This window comes from Oncorhynchus keta, chromosome 7 (genome assembly GCF_023373465.1).
Source record: "Oncorhynchus keta strain PuntledgeMale-10-30-2019 chromosome 7, Oket_V2, whole genome shotgun sequence".
NCBI lineage: Eukaryota > Metazoa > Chordata > Actinopteri > Salmoniformes > Salmonidae > Oncorhynchus > Oncorhynchus keta.
Genome location: NC_068427.1, coordinates 21,362,021 through 21,376,657, shown reverse-complemented (window position 1 = coordinate 21,376,657; position 14,637 = coordinate 21,362,021). Strand labels below are relative to the sequence as shown.

Sequence of the window (14,637 nt, the reverse complement as noted above, 5' to 3'; positions counted from 1 at the left end):
ACAACTGATAGGACTGAGGCTTGGCTGCAGTCACAACAAGGAGAGGTCAGTTTGATTTAAAGTCTACCTGCAGCTCTGAGAAAGGACATGACTGCAATAGATGAAGAGAGTGAGGGGGGAGGGGTAGAGAAAATGTAAGAGAAGAACATTAAGGTTTACCTCATCCTCATTAACAGCATGATGGTTATCACTTGCTGTTATCATTCATTATTTGTGGTTGTTTTCTATGTGGGCTCTGAGATTAGCTGTCCTCCATCACAACCATGTGGCCATCCTGTGCCATTACAACACATTACTGTGGTGCACTGGGCCAGAACACTGGGCCCGCTCAACCTAGCCAGGTCATATATATCCTCCAATAAGAATGCAGCTACTGTGACATACAGGATGACAGGATGGAGTCTGATAAACCGGTGTGTTAAACAATGTATTTATTACAAGCAGAAATACAGTACAGAGCATTGTCCTCATTCGCTACAGATAGGCTGGCAAAATGTAAACAAAATTAATTTTCAATCTTTGTAGAAAAACAAGCTCGAAAACTGCTCACGGATACAAACAATGTAGGTTTGTATGTTACGCAGAATACCGTTTGCCTTTGAGGGCACAGTACAGTAGTCCAGGAGCAGTATGGTGAGAGCACCTAAAGTTGTGCTGATAATAACGTTTATAAAAGCAGTGGACATTCTGGTCAGCAACAGTCACAAGGCTGGTGTGGTTAACCAATGAGAGAGAGAGAGAGAGAGAGAGAGACAGAAGTCCCAAATCTTCATTGACTAATCAAGTTGGTCATACTTTTACTCTCACTATGATATTTAAAACAAAAAAGTTAAATAGAAAGAGTTTAGGAGTTGAGTGACTTGTAGAAATGTAATCTCTGTGGGTGACTAGCCGATTTATAAAACTCAGTGCACTTACAGTAGTAAACCTTGTTTTGAGGGATCTGAGGTGTACAAAGTGCTGTAGTCTTCAGTGTGTTTATTCTGTGGGTCTACTTTTTAATTTTGTCTGTTCCAAAAACGAAAGCAATATCTAAATAAATAGAGTTAAAATAGAATCTTCTCCCCTGGATACAAAAGTATCAATAGAATATATTTTGATTGATATATATTTTCAATAACATGGATAATTGTAATAATACTACTACTAATAATAATAATAATAAGTGACAACGTGATGATTTGACCTCTCATCCAATGAGTAAGAAACAGTGAATACTCTCCTCATAACCAGGTGCCTTAGTGTTCCAGCTACATTGTATTTTGGCTAGCCTGTAGTAATGATAAGAACATCAGACAATGCATGACTTCCATAAAAACATGACCAAATACTCTTTACAGTGGCTATATGACATGCACGAGAACACCTTTGCAATCCATGTCAGTAAGCCCAACCGAAGGCTTCTAGTCATAACACAAACAAACAAAAAACCTGAACTCTGACCTTTAACAAAATCCCCAAAAGGAGAGAGTTGTGACAGAAGATATACAGGCCTATAGATATTTGTGTGTGTGTGTGTGTGTGTGTGTGTGTGTGTGTGTGTGTGTGTGTGTGTGTGTGTGTGTATCAGCACTCAGCAGACATATAAACATACAAAGATGCTGACGATCCAATGAATTTCAGTCGCTCACTTACACCACAGACGAGCTTTGGACAAAGGCAGACGTTTCACCTCATACTTTTACATGTTAGAAATGTGGAAAATATATTCATTAAATCACAATCTTACAATCTACTATATAGAGGATGTGGCAAACTATCTGTCATTTATATAATTTATATGACATTCTAGAAAGATGGATTTGTTTGTGACACCGCTTTTCGATTCAAGCCTCCAAACCATACCCCATTTATACATAGATACCTCTATTAGTTGAATTTACATCCATACATGATAAACAACCTACATTCATAATATACCATATAAAATACCTAATTTGATAATCAAACATGTATAAATAGTCATAACACAATGCGATAAAGACATCATACTAGGAATACAGACAAGAACCTTTGCATAACAGAGAATACATCATCTTTAGACAACAAACATAACAAACATAACACAAGCAACACTGACCAGTCATTGAAACATCCATGAAATAACCCCATCAGCCTGTGTGCAGGGCATAGCTACCATAGCTTTCTGTCTGACCCAAACAGAGTGCTGTTACAGTGTATGGCCACATGGTGGCCTGAGTGAGTAGAAAGAGTTTATAGAGTACTACAGTATGATTCATAATACCCATAAAACCTAGCGGTCAAACAAGGAAATGGTTCCAATCATTTTTCCCATAGGGGATTTTAGAAACACTTCAAGTAAGCGCTGTGTTTGGCGTAGGCTTACCCTGGCGGGATGTTTTGATAACTGTGTAAATCTCTCTCAGACAAGGTGACATCAATATATTGGCCTGTAAATTAACCTCCAAAAATGAAACACTAGTTAGCCACATTAGCAGCTATCATAAAGAACTACCAATGTCATGATGATCTGGACAAGACTACTGAATCAAAGTAGATTAACTACCTCATGTTAACTAAATTTGTAATGAATAAATTGGCAACATTTCATTAAATTGACAATTCTGTGAACGGTCTTGTGCAAGTTTTAAATGGACAAAACCTGTTAGCAAAGGTGTCAGCTAGAGATGACGTGCAAGAGCTTGTCGGGATTTATAGTCTTACATGCCTATTTTGATGCTAATTAGCATTTTCGAATCAAAGTAAATGGAGCCAAATATATCGATACAAGTCACCTTGTCTGTCAGAGAGATTTACATGGTTATCAAAACATCATGCCAGGGTAAGACTATATGTCCCCATATGGGAGAAATGAATGGTGGAAAAACGATTGGAACCATTTCCCTATTTGACCGCTAGGTTTTATGGGTATTAGGACACCTCCACTATGCAGGGGGGGTGAGAGAGATAAACGATGAAGAGAAAGAAAAGTACACTGACAATAAGAGTGAGGGCACATGGAGAAATGGAAAATGCTCCATCACACACACAGGTCAGGCCAGTTCCCACACTCACCGGCCACTGAACAAGTTGCACAGCTCCAGTTGGCGGCACATCTATACCAGTGAGATGAGAGATTGTGGATTAAGGCAGGGTGGCTTGTATTCTACATAACTCTTCTGATCTTTTTCTATCCCCTCTTGCCCAATCCCAAATGGACCACTAACCTCCCATCCCCTAGGCCCTTGTGTACATCTATGCTAGTAGCTCCATCTTGTCCCTTGAAAGGCTTGGTGGAATTTTCACCATACTACATACACCTTTTCAATGCTTTCAAATGTACACAGGTGCACTGCGGACTAGGGGATATTATGGAAGATTATGAATGGGTTATAAATATACTGATAGATGTGGAAGGTTTTATAGAACCATGACCGGTTCACCACACGTGCGACATTGTCCCGGACCTGCTGTTTTGGACCCTCTCTCTGTTATAATCTCCACCCGGCACAGCCAGAAGAGGACTGGCCAACCCTTAGAGCCTGGTTCCTCTCTAGGCTTCTTCCTAGGGAGTTGTTCCTGGTTTCTGTTAGGAAAATGTGGTGCCGGAAACATTAGCTTCTTTTAAAAAATTGCTGTGGATTATTTCAGATCACAAGCTCATAGGCCTAGACTACGCCTATTTGGGAAGCCGGCAATTTGGGCAGCACACTTGAAAATAGGCCTAGCTGATTATTATTGAGTTGCAGCTGTCAGTCAAAAGCATATAAAATGTGAGAAGATCGTGTCTTGAGTATAATTTAAAATGTTGAGACAAGGGGCGAAGATATAGGTGAGTCTCTCTCCAGAATCGCTCAGCTGTCTCCCGCCAATTCTTGAGCATTCATTGTTTCACTGTGTGAATTGTTACATTTCCCATTACATATGTCACCAGTAGTAAAAGTACCGATAATCCTCATAATTGGTTTACATTAATTTCTGTTAATGATTGTATTACTTACAGTCATTTACCATTCTCATTCTCAGAGTGGAAACATTGTTTGCAGAGTTCACAACCTGCTATACTTGTGAGAAACAAGTTTTGGTTTATTTCATAACCATCATTTATGAGATTTGTCAATATATGCATTGTTGTTTATTTGGAGTGCTCCATGTGCGCAATGAGCATGTGTCTGGTTTCTCTGTCCTGATAATGTTGAGGGAGCACACTCCTGAGCATGTGTCTGGTTTCTCTGTCCTGATAATGTTGAGGGAGCACGCGCCTGAGCATGTGTCTGGTTTCTCTGTCCTGATAATGTTGAGGGAGCACGCGCCTGAGCATGTGTCTGGTTTCTCTGTCCTGATAATGTTGAGGGAGCACGCGCCTGAGCATGTGTCTGGTTTCTCTGTCCTGATAATGTTGAGGGAGTCTGGTTTCTGGTTTCTCTGTACATAGAAGTACCAGGCCTGCTGTGCAGGAAATGTAGGAAATGTTTTTTTTAACATGTAATGAAAATAATGATATATTAAAACTATAGTTCCTCACAGTAAACTTTTTGAAAAGTGTTTCCAACAGTCGCCGCCTCGATAATCACCAATCTTCGTGTGAAAGAGCAATGGAAGTTTAAAGGCCTACTGCTGCTTTGGCCTATAGGCTATGAGTTCCATTTGCTCATTTCTTTAGTCGCTAATCACGGCGTATCAATGTGTCCAGGCTAGTGGTCTTCCATTATGACTTTTAGATAATTTTAATTTACATTTTTATGATTAACCATGTGAAAATGATTTTGAAAAACAACAAGGTTTTAAGTTATCCTGTTCCATGAAAATACTTACATAAAAAGCATAACTGGTATGCAGAACTGTAGAAATTGTAGGATAAATTAATAGGATAACTTAATTTCCTCCATGTTACCATGTTTGGATTTTGCCTACAGGCTACTTTGAAGCAAGGTAAGACATGCCTCTGAAAATGAAATAAAATATTCAGGTTTCAAACAATGAAGTATGTTTTCAAAATGCATACTGCCTCCAAGCTCACATTGTAAAGTGGTGGGTGATGCGCTGATAGCATGTTGCCTGCACTTGAATGGTGAATGGGAGTCGCGCTTCAATTACCAGTTGAGAAATAAAAATAGTAGCTCTTTCTTTTTTTTCCAACATATGATTTCATTTAGAATTGTTGTGCAATGAATGGGTTTATAAAAGCACATGTTTTACTGCAGCAGCAACCAGCTGAGGAGCTGCAGGACAAATCCCCCTCAAAATAGGCTCTGTATGCTGTGCACATGTGATAGTTGTGTTGGATAAATGATACATGATGACTAACAAAAATACACAGGTGAATTTAATTCCACTATATTATACAAATTAACCTATAGACCAATACGCATGATGATCAAATGTATTTCCATCAACCGGTATTAACGTCAATGATTAAAAAGCATTATTTTGCAATGTGATTTTTTAAAATCCTGCTCATTTTTGCTTGGAACAGCTTTATTAACTTATGGGCTTTTCTTGAAAAAAATTTTGGGTCAAAAGCTTGGCAATTGCCGGCTAATGGAAACCGTGACACACACACGAACAGAATAACAAAGGTCTTTCTCCCCAGAACATTTTGCAAAGCAACACCAGTTATTTCAACAAAAGGAGAAAAATGGAGAAACAGTAAAGAAAGTTAAAAAGAAGAGAAACACAGTAAATAAAATAGAAACAGAAAAGGTCAATTTGATATAGTGACAAAGTACGATTTCAATGTGTAGAAGAGACGGACATTCAAATACAGAATTTCTCATTTTGTTCAGTGAGAGTTTACCTTTTCGATTCAACTATTTTCACATGAAGAGTAGAGTAGTATAAAGTAGGGTGGTGGGGTAGAATAGATTATCATAGTAAAGAAGAGTAGACTAGAGTAGATTATTAGAGTAGATTAACAGAGTAGTTGAGTAGAATAGAGTATAGTAGTAGAGTAGAATAGAGTATAGTAGTAGAATAGAGTAGAGTAGATTAGTAGAGCAGAATAGAGTAGATTAGTAGAGTAGAATTGATTCGTAGAGTAGAGTAGATCCGTAGAGTAGTAGAGTAGAATACAGTATAGTAGTATAATAGAGTAGATTAGTAGAGTAGAATACAGTATAGTAGTAGAATAGAGTAGATTAGTAGAGTAGAGTAAATTAGTAGAGTAGAAGAAGAGTAGTAGAGTAAAAGAATAGAGTAGATTAGTATAGTAGTAGAGTAGAATAGAGTATACTATTAGAGTAGAAGAATAGAGTATAGTAGTAGAGTAGAAGAATAGAGTAGATTAGTATAGTAGTAGAGTAGAATAGAGTATAGTAGTAGAGTAGAATAGAGTATAGTAGTAGAGTAGAAGAATAGAGTAGATTAGTATAGAGTATACTATTAGAGTAGAAGAATAGAGTATAGCAGTAGAGTAGAAGAATAGAGTATAGCAGTAGTATAATAGAGTATAGTAGCAGAGTAGAAGAATAGAGTAGTAGAATAGAGTATAGTAGAGTAGAATAGAGTATAGAGTAGTAGAGTAGAATAAAGTAGCAGAAGAGTAGAGTAATAGAGTAGTGTAGTAGAGTAGAATAGGGTAGTAAAGTAGTAGAATAGAATAGCAGAGTAGTAGAGTAGTGGTGTGGACTGGGATCAGGACCAGACTGAAATAGAACTATGACAGGACCAATTGGAGGCAACTTGGAGGTCAAAGGCGTCCGCATGCTTCCCAGCCGAAACAGTTCGTAAGAGTTTGTGCATATATTACAATGACATTTTCTGACATTTTTATCCTTTTGGACTTCGGGAAGAGTTTTTGCAGCTGTTCAGGGACACAAGCCGAAGTCGGTAGCCGAAGTTCGGTGATTGGTCACCAGTAGGGATTCTTCAATAAAGTCTTTGTTGTCATTCAACGTGACAACTAATTTTCATGCACATTTTTTCCATTGATAAATACTGCACCAAACATCTTAGTTAGATGTAAATTGGCAACTAAGATCTCATTGGCAAAAGCGTCAAAATTTCACGAGTTCTTAGATTAATTCTGACTATTTTGAGGAATTGTATGCTGGCTACGGCATCTCAAAATGGACATACATTTTGTATTGATTTTTCAAGTGAAAGTCTTAAGGGAGTATGCAAGCGCACTCGTTACATTCTCGGCAAGGCGCCAGCCGAATTGAAGCATGTGGAAGCCTCAAATCGTATCCGCTTCCGAATGGCTGACAATGCACATGGTAAATGTTTCATGTTCGAGGAGTATGTGAGAATTAGTGAGCGTTTGTGTATGCATTGTTTATGAGTGGAACACAAATCCATATTATTTGTAGGTTTAGGTCACATTTTGGTCTCTGTGTGTGTGCACATCGTTGTGTATGCTCACACATCAGCCTGTGTTTGTGTGTGTGTCTGTCTGTGTCACACAGAGGTCTCTGGCCCTGGTGGGTAGTAGGCAAAGCCAGCCTGAGTTTACGGGGCACGTAGAGGCTGAGGGTGCGGAGGTCTGCCCCACCCCCATCAGCCCAGTGGAACAATACCAGTTTGTGGGGGAAGAACTCAGACCTGTGGAGTGTTCGGGCCCTGGAACCCCAAGGTGAAGGTGGGAGGTGTCAGTGCTCTTCCGTTTGGAGGAGGGGCCAGAAGGGCGAGAGGACACGGGGGTCAACTCTGCTACACTGCTCTGCAACAGCTTGTCAATGTCCTGGAGAGAGGGAAGGAGGGGATAGAGAGAGGAAGTGGTAAGACCTGCTGAAAATACCCTGGTCTGTTTCATGTTCAATTCACATTCAGGTGATTAGCATGCAATAAAAATGAAAGATTAACATACATGCTGTACCATCTTCCAACACCAGAGGTCAAAAGTACACTGATGTGCCCTGGGGATTTTATTCAATCAAATGTATTCAATAATAATCATCAATGCCACTGTTTTCAGTGATGTTAATACCAGTTGATGGTATTTAACCTTATCTCCATGTTTAAGATACCAAATGTATTTATTTGCACAAAATGCATGTGTGGCATTGCCTCTGAAACCTGTGTTGATGCAGACAGCATGTGAGTGATCCAATAAAAATAAATGTACCTTTTATTATTATTATTATTTATTTATTTAATCTTTATTTAACGAGGCAAGTCAGTTAAGAGCAAATTAGGCTACCAAAGAGCATCTCTCAGCAAGACAGAAGGAAAGCCAGAAAATGCCTCTGTATCCCAAGTGAGTTTACAATACAGTACCAGCCCAAGCCAGTCACCCTGATCTTCCAGGCTAACCACTCTAAAGCACTCGAAGAGAATCATCACACAGAAACCACCCAGAAGGCCCCATGCGTTTAATTCCATGGTTGTGATTTGTCCAAAACCAGCTAGCAGTGAAGAGCCTCTACCAGGAAATGAAATGTCCCCAATCACAAAGCGTAAACCATCACCCACCAAGATGTACCCCACAGTTACCGTAACAGCCCTCACCATCTGAGGGGGCGTGGTCTAGGGGCTGGCTGAGAAGGTAGTTAGGGTTGTGTGACATCATGGAGTCATAAGTCCTGGCAGCTCGCACGCCTTCACCTCCTCTTTCCCCCTCACAGGTCCTAGCAGGGCAAAGCATGTCACTCTCACTGCCTCCACCACCAGCAACAGGACTGGGGTCCGGGCCCGTGGCCGGGGACACACTCCCCTCGTGCACGCCATCAGCCCTCACCCTCTGTGGGCAAACAGTAAGGGTGAGAAGGGGTCAGGAACCAGGAGGCGGCTCCGAATAGAAGACATGCGGTGATCCACTACACTGTAACTATCATGATGATAGCCCTTCCCAGCGTACTGCTAGCAATAATCTGTCTGTTATCACGGACGATTAGTCTAGCGTCGGTGTGCCACACATGCTAGCAAGTTAGCATTTGGATGGAATAACACATCAACGTACATTTTACACATGCATATACAATACATACTGTGCTACATTTGAATAGCATCCATAGGGGAACATGATGAGAATGACAGGCTGAGTATGGTATTGGGTGAGGTTGTAAAGCTAGCGAGATGCTAACAGAAGGCTAGTGATAGGTTAATAAGGTTATGAAATCAGTGATTAGAGCTTGTTATCAGCTTGATCAGCAGTAGCATATTTAGCCGTATGAATGTCAGTATTGTCTGGCACTTGAGTTCAATTGTTTGACATAGAAATGGAAGCCCTGGATGGGAACACTATTGTGATTGACGTTGGAAAGTTGGGAGCTAAATGTTGAAACTGATGTAACTCAATGACGGTGGAACACTGACGTGACATTGACGAAAGTGTTTAAAAAGAGTCACCTCCTCCTCTTCTGCAGTCTCTCGGCCAATCAGAAACTCAATCTGCTGTCGGACTGAGTGAGCACGAAGATGGTGGATAGCTCCACGGTAAGGCACGAGCGATTGGACTGCCATTGCCCAGGGTGATGGGGTCAGAGGGCGGAGGGAGACAGAGGGAGGGGTGGGGTGAGGAGAAAGATAGAGACAGACAGGAGAGATTGAAGGGGGGCGATTAGGAAGCAAGGCAGAGGCAGAGAGGGAAGAGAAAAGTAGAAAGGAATCAGTCAGATTTAGCTACAGATCTGAAAGCATTGGATAGGTATAAGCAATGTGATATTTGCTTCACCTTGCCTTCTGATAGGCTTGGTGGAATCTTTGCCACATTTCTCACATCTATGCAATTGTGACAGGAAGTAGTAATAATAGGTGGTGAAAGGTGGAGGAGTTTTAGCAATACAGTGTGGGTTAACAGAGGGTCAATCTACACTGAACAAAAATATAAACGCAACATGTAAAGTGTTGGTCCCATGTTTAATGACCTGAAATACACATTTTCTAAACACACAGAAACCTGATTTCTCTCAGATTTTATGCAAAAATGTGTTTACATCCCTATTAGTGAGCATTTCTCCTTTGTCAAGATAATCCATCCACCTGGCAGGTGTGGCATATCAAGAAACTGATTAAGCAGCATGATCATTACATAGGTGCACCTTGTGCTGGGGACAATAAAAGGCCCTTTAAAATGTGCAGTTTTGTCAAACACCACAATGCCACAGACGTCTCAAGTTTTAAGGGAGCATGCAATTGGCATGCTGACTGCAGGAATGTCCACCAGAGCTGTTGCCAGAAAATTGCATGTTCATTTCTCTACCATAAGCTGCCTCTAACATGGTTTTAGAGAATTTGGCAGAACATTTAACCAGCCTCACAACCGCAGACCACGTGTAACTAAGCCAGACCAGGAGTTTCACATCTGGCTTCTTCAACTGTGGGATTGTCTGAGACCAGCCACCCGGACAGCTGATTACACTTTGGACAACTGAATTTCTGCACAAACTGTCAGAAAGGGAAGCTCATCTGCGTGCTGGTCATTCTCATCAGGGTCTTGACCTGACTGTAGTTCGGCATCCTAACCAACTTCAGTGGGCAAATGCTCAACTCCGATGGCCACTGGCATGCTGGAGAAGTCTTCACAGATGAATCCCGGTTTCAACTGTAGTGGGCAGATGGCAGACAGCGTGTACGGCGTCATGTGAGTGAGCGGTTTGCTGATGTCAACGTTTTAAACAGAGTGCCCTATGGTGGCGGTGGGACTATGGTATAGACAAGCATAAGCTACGGACAATGAACATAATTGCATTTTATCAATGGCAATTTGAATGCACAGAGATACCGTGACGAGATCCTGAGGCCCATTGTCGTGCCATTCATCTGCCGCCATCACCTCATGTTTCAGCATGATGATGCACAGCCCCATGTCGCAAGGATCTGTACACAATTCCTGGAAGGTGAAAATGTCCCAGTTCTTCCATGGCCTGCATACTCACCAGACATGTCACCCTGAAACGTGTTTGGAATGCGCTGGATCGACGTGTATGACAGTGTGTTCTAGTTCCCGCCAATATCCAACAACCTCGCATAGACATTGAAGAGAAGTGGGATAACAATCCACAGGCCACAATAAAACGCCTGATCAACTCAATGCTAAGGAGATGTGTTGCGCTGCAGGAGCCAAATAGTGGTCACACCAGATAGGAAGTGGAACAGAAAATCAGTCTAACTTTATTTTAAGTTATCTGTGACCAACAGATGCATATCTGTATTCCCAGTCATGTGAAATCCATAGATTAGGGCATAATAAATTAATTTCAATTGAATGATTTTCTTATATGTAACTCAGTAAAATCTTTGAAATTAGAGTTTTAGTACCATGAGTTGTCTGGCATATCAGAGGGAGCTATACCTGGATACATTTAGGTGATTTTACAGGTAGGCCTACAGTACTTATCTACTGAACATATTGTTTCTGAAGACGAATAACCCTTTAATTCACTGGTACACTCCTATTTATGTGGTCAAGTTGCGGTCCTTCCTACCTGTGCGCGTTCGGTGGCGGTGGGCCACAGGGTCCTGCAGAGGACCTTCTTGACCACATCAGGCAGCAGGCTGATCGTGATGAGAAGGATGATGCCGAGCCAGGCCGGACCGCTGGACAACATCTGCATGAACACATAGTACATTCTCTGGTAGTTCAGGAAGGGCCTAGAGGGAGAGAGGACATCTAGTTATTTTATTTCTGTTTAAGTGATACTAATAATGTACAGCGTAAGAATCAGTTAGTTGTAAGAATGAGAGGCGTACCAGATGATGCCTCCCCAGAGCAGTGAGAAGATGACATAGAAAAGCAGGGAGCCCCAGATGACAAAGTGGTTGATCCAGGTCCAGTGGTGTGTGTCCAAGGCAAGCTGTAACACACAGGATACACACACATTATCAATCGCCACGCCTGCAGGGCACACAGGATACACACACATTATCAATCGCCACGTCTGCAGGGCACACACACATTATCAATCGCCATGCCTGCAGGGCACACGGCTCTAACGACCGATGAGCAAGTCTAATGGATCAATTTTCTCTCACACATAGGCTATTCACACGTGCAAAGGGATTATGGAATCCACTATTATCAGATTCACAAAACACTCACATACACTAACCCACCTTGAGCGTGACAGTAAACACCAGCACAGTGAAGACGAGAGTCCCGAAGGTCCAGTTTCCAAACATCTAGAGAACAGAGAGAGGAGGAACAGTCTGCTACAGTACATCATCACGCTGCATTTCATCCTTTATCTACATACAGAATCCCATTGAGATAAAATATCTGTTTTGCAGGGAGACATCGGTTGAAACCATTGACTTCTTTAAAACCATTATTCAACACAGAGCACCATCTATAATTACTGTATTACAACCCTAAACCCTGTAACGTTTGACACTTAAACAAGCAATGTCAATTTCACCTGCATTTTGGTGCTGGGACTAGCAACGGACTTTCTGGGTAAGTCTCTAAGAGCTTTGCACACCTGAATTGTACAATATTTGCCCATTATTCTTTTCAAAATTATTCCAGCTCTGTCAAATTGGTCATTAATCATTGCTAGACTGCCATTTTCTAGCCATATATTTTGAAGCAGATTCAAGAACAAACTGTAACTCGGTCACTCAGGAACATTCACAATCTTCTTGGTAAGCAACTGCAGTATATATTTTCCTTGCTGTATCTGCCTGGCCGGCTCCTCTCTCTCCACTGGGATTCTCTGCCTCTGACCCTATTACGGGGGCTGAGTCACTAGCTTACTAGTGCTCTTCCATGCCGTCCCTAGGAGGGGTGCGTCACTTGAGTGGGTTGAGTCACAGACGTGATCTTTCTGTCCAGTTTTGTGCCTTCTTGGTCTCGTGCGGTGGAGATCTTTGTGGGCTATACTCAGCCTTGTCTCAGGATAGTAAGTTGGTGGTCTGTTGATATCCCTCTAGTGGTGTGGGGGCTGTGCTTTGGCAAAGTGGCTGGGGTTATATCATGCCTGGTTGGCCCTGTCCTGGGGTATCGTCGGACAGGCCACAGTGTCCCCCGACCCACCGGTCTCAATCTCCAGCATCTATGCTGCCATAGCCTGTGCCGGGATCAGTCTGTTATATCTGGTGTAATTCTCCTGTTTTATCTGGTGTCCTTTGTGAATTTAAGTATGCTCCCTCTAATTCTCTCCCCCTCCTAGAGGACCGGAGCCCTAGGATAATGCCTGACGACTCCTGGCTTTCCCCAGTCCACCTGGTCGTGCTGCTGCTCCAGTTTCAACAGTTCTGCCTGCGGCTAGGGAACCCTGACCTGTTCACCGGACGTCCTACCTTGTCCAGGGCCTACTGTTTGACTCTCTCTCGACTGCACCGGCTGTCTCAACCTCAGTGCTCGACTATTAAAAGCCAACTGACATTCACTCCCGAGGTGCTGACCTGTTACACCCTCTACAACCACTGTTTATTATTTGACCCTGCTGGTCATCTATGATGGTTTGAACATCTTGAAGAACGATCTGGCATTAAATGGCCATGTAGTCTTATAAATCTCCACCCGGCACAGCCAGAAGAGGACTGGCCACCCCTCAGGGCTGGTTCCTCTTTAGTTTTCTTACTTGGTTCCCGCCTTTCTATGGAGTTTTTCCTAGCCACCGCGCTTCTACATCGGCATTGCTTGCTGTTTAGGATTTTAGGCTGGGTTTCTGTATAGCACTTTATGACATCTGCTGATGTAAAAAGGGATTTGTAAAACAATTTGATAGATTGATTGATAGTTGGCCTTGTGTTGTACGTTATTGTCCTGCTGAAAGGTGAATTATTCTTCCATTGTTTGGTGGAAAGCAGACAACCAGGTTTTCCTGTGCTTAGCTCCATTTGGTTTCATTTTATCCTGAAAAACTCCAGTCCTTGCCAATGACAAGCATAGCCATAACATGATGCAGTCACCAACAGGGGGGCAGGTAGCCTAGTGGTTAAGAGCGTTGGGCCATTAATAGAGGCGGCAAGGTAGAAAAATATGCTGTTCTGCCCTTGAGCTAGGCAATTAACCCCCAACAACTTCTCCCCAGGCAACGACGACATGGACGTTAATTAAGGCAGCCCCCCGCATCTCTCCGATTCAGAGGAGTTGGATTGCAGAAAACACATTGCGGTTGAATGCATTCAGTTGTGCAACTGACTAGGTATCTCCTTTCCCTTCCCCCATGCTTGAAAATGTGGAGAGTGAAACCTAGCGCGATATGTAGGAATTGCCCCAAACATAACACTTGGTATTTAGGATAAAAAGTTAATTTCTTTGCCCCATTGGCCTCCTAATGAAAACCCTGACCGGTTTCCGTTCTCTCCGGCAACTCAGTTAAGGAAGGACTCCTGTATCTTTGTAGTGACTGGGTGTATTGATACACCATCCAAAGTGTAATTAATAGATTGTGTGGGGTACAGAGATGGTGTAGTCATTAAAACATTTTAACCCCTATTATTGCACACAGTGTGAGCCAATGCAATTTATTATGTGATTTGTTAAGCACGTTTTTATTACTGCACCTATTTTAGGCCATTTAAGGTGGTTGTCAGGGTTTTCCTGTGGTGAAGTAGAGGAGGACCAAAACGCAGCGTGGTTATATTGACTCATGTTTAATAAAAACGGATAAACATGAACACTACAAAACAATAAACGTGGAAAACCAAAAACAGCCCCATCTGGTGCAAAACACAGAGACAGGAACAATCACCCACAAAACCCAACACAAAACAGGCTACCTAAATATGGTTCCCAATCAGAGACAATGACTAACACCTGCCTCTGATTGAGAACCATATCAGGCCAAA

General features: G+C 42.0%; 1 protein-coding gene across 5 annotated transcripts in view; it reads right to left on the bottom strand.

Annotated features, from left to right (window-relative positions):
• Window positions 1-414: 414 nt before the first annotated feature.
• Window positions 415-14,637, bottom strand: part of LOC118371184 (phospholipid-transporting ATPase IH) — an 88,602-nt gene continuing 74,379 nt past the window's right edge. For 2 of the 5 annotated variants that reach the window (XM_052522215.1, XM_052522218.1), the window contains 5 exons: window positions 11,956-12,021; window positions 11,593-11,696; window positions 11,328-11,493; window positions 8,395-8,641; window positions 415-7,642 (listed from right to left, as the gene is read on the bottom strand). In XM_052522215.1, the coding sequence (XP_052378175.1) occupies window positions 7,635-7,642; window positions 8,395-8,641; window positions 11,328-11,493; window positions 11,593-11,696; window positions 11,956-12,021 (591 nt within the window). In that variant the 3' untranslated portion in view covers window positions 415-7,634. Of the gene's footprint in view, window positions 7,643-8,394; window positions 8,642-9,249; window positions 9,357-11,327; window positions 11,494-11,592; window positions 11,697-11,955; window positions 12,022-14,637 lie in introns of those variants that run through there. The other 3 variants (XM_052522219.1, XM_052522220.1, XM_052522217.1) reach the window with 2 other exon arrangements.